We start from the raw sequence: 2,435 nt of genomic DNA on the forward strand, positions 1-2,435 counted from the left end.
AGTGAAATTCCTTGTGGCCCAGAAGGTTAAATATCCTGCTTTGCTGCATCTGTGGAGCAGGTTGCAGCCATGGTGTGGGGTTTGTGCCTTGCGTGGTGACTACAGCATGTCATGGGATGTGGCCAAAAATAAGTAAATGAAAGGTTATTTCTGCCTTGTAAAGGAAGAAAACTGAAGCACAGAGAAGTAACTGGTCAGAGGACATGCAGGTGGGTAGAGGCAGAGCTTGAGTGTGGTTAATGCCACCTGCCTGCAGAGTCTCTGCTCATCCTGTTCCAGTCCTGACCATATCGTGTATGTTGCTTTACCAGAGTAGCACACACAGAGGAGTAGATACTGAGTAAGTGACTACACAAAGAGCTGACATTTATAACTTCTTATGGCTCTAGAGGAAGAAAATATTCATCATGGAATGGGAGAATCAGACGGCTAGCTCTGACTTCATCTTGATGGGGATTTTTAGCCACACGCCCACTCACATCTTTCTCTTCTCTCTGGTGCTGGGCATCTTCACAGTGGCTCTCTTGGCAAACACTGTCATGGTTCTCCTCATCTGCCTGGACCGCCGGCTCCACACCCCCATGTACTTCCTCCTCAGCCAACTCTCCCTCATGGACCTCATGCTCATCTGCACCACGGTGCCCAAAATGGCCCGCAACTACCTGTCTGGCAGGAAGTCCATTTCTGTAGCAGGATGTGAAACCCAGATATTCTTCTCTGTGTCCCTCTTTGGAGCCGAGTTCTTCCTATTGGCTGTCATGGCCTATGACCGCTATGCTGCCATCTGCTACCCTCTTCAGTACCCCCAGCTCATGAACTGGAATGTTTGTGGGCTCCTGGCTGCCTCTTCATGGATCCTTGGGGTCTTTGATGGGATCGTTGATGTAGCTGGTACCCTCTCCTTCTCCTACTGTGGCTCCCGAGAAATACCTCAATTCTTCTGTGATGTCCCAGCACTCCTGCATCTCTCGTGCACGGATACTTCCACCTTTGAAACCCTCATTTTTATCTGTTGTGTGGTAATGCTCCTCTTCCCTTTGTCGCTCATCATCATCTCCTACACACGGGTCATCATAACTGTCATTCGCATGAGTTCTGGGGAGGGTCGGCACAAGGCGTTCACCACCTGTAGTTCCCACCTTGTCGTCGTGGGGATGTATTATGGAGCAGCTATGTTCATATATATGAGGCCCACGTCCAATCGGTCCCCAGCCCAGGACAAGATGGTGTCAGCCTTCTACACCATTCTCACTCCCATGCTGAATCCCCTTATATACAGCCTCCGCAACAAGGACGTGGCCAAAGCATTCAGTAGGGTGCTGGGGAAGGAGAAATCTAGAGAATAATTGGGATGATAGTTCCAGGAAATTTCTTCTTTCATATCTGTCCCTCTGTCTCTCTAGCATATTTATTCATAAAAAAAAAACACCCACACAATTAGCAACAAATATATAAACAATTTCCCTATGGTAGCCCTCAGGATTTATGAACTCTGGGTACACATTCAGTTAATTGAGATGTTTTGCATTCATTGTATGCTCATTTTGGTTTTCAGTAGAATCAGTGAAGTTCTTGAGAAGTACATAATTAAGTTAATGAACAGATACACTTCTGTTTATAGAACTAAATAATAAATAAAACTGTCTTCAATAGTTTTCCCCTATTTTCGAAAGCCATTGAATTGGGTTATATTATGCTTGGGTCTTATTGAATTGCTCCTATTAAGATATAGTGCACTGAGTTAATTACCACACATGCCTATTTCATTTTGTTATTCTTTCAATATATAGCCTCAGATATTTGTAAAACAATAAATATGACTCTTCATTGAGCTCTTAAAAAACAAAACAAACAAAAATACATCCTAACGAGATACTCATGGGTATTTGTTTACTTGAGAGATTATCCTATAATGAATATTACTTATTTTGGCAGAGGAAGGATTTTTTTTTCCTTTTGCTTAACTTCCCTGGTACACTGAGCATGTATATATCTGAAGACTGTCTTTTCGTGGAGCCACTTATTCCAGAGTCTTGGCAGATAATGCAGAGTCATTGACCTACAGATTTGTCTCCTGGGAGGATATCTTGCAAATCCAAGGTTGTGTAATGAAACCTCAGGGCTGTGCTTCCTACCTAGAACTCACAACTATCGTATCTATACACCAAATCATGGTGGGAATATTTTCTTGCTTCATATCAAAAACAGTACCGTTTGAATGAATATAGAAAAGTTTTCATTCATTTGGCAGAGGTCGTAATAACGGTGTAATGATATCATTATGACAAGCTGTCTACATTTTCCCAATCAACGTGGATGGTAAGATGATACCACCTCAAGTTTGATTTTTGCCTCTGACATGCCTATAGAGTGGTGTGACTAAAACATGGCCTGCATGTGGATTTCATGCTCCCCCTGCCCTCCACTTACAGTGA

At 43.3% G+C, this 2,435-nt stretch overlaps 1 protein-coding gene across 1 annotated transcript; it reads left to right on the top strand.

The window, feature by feature from the left end:
- LOC100157765 (olfactory receptor 2M3-like) lies at positions 218-1,346 on the top strand. Its single transcript, XM_001928344.3, has one exon. It carries the CDS (start codon positions 408-410, stop codon positions 1,344-1,346), a length of 939 nt encoding a protein of 312 aa, XP_001928379.1. The 5' UTR covers positions 218-407.

Source organism: Sus scrofa, chromosome 7 (genome assembly GCF_000003025.6).
Source record: "Sus scrofa isolate TJ Tabasco breed Duroc chromosome 7, Sscrofa11.1, whole genome shotgun sequence".
Taxonomy (NCBI): domain Eukaryota; kingdom Metazoa; phylum Chordata; class Mammalia; order Artiodactyla; family Suidae; genus Sus; species Sus scrofa.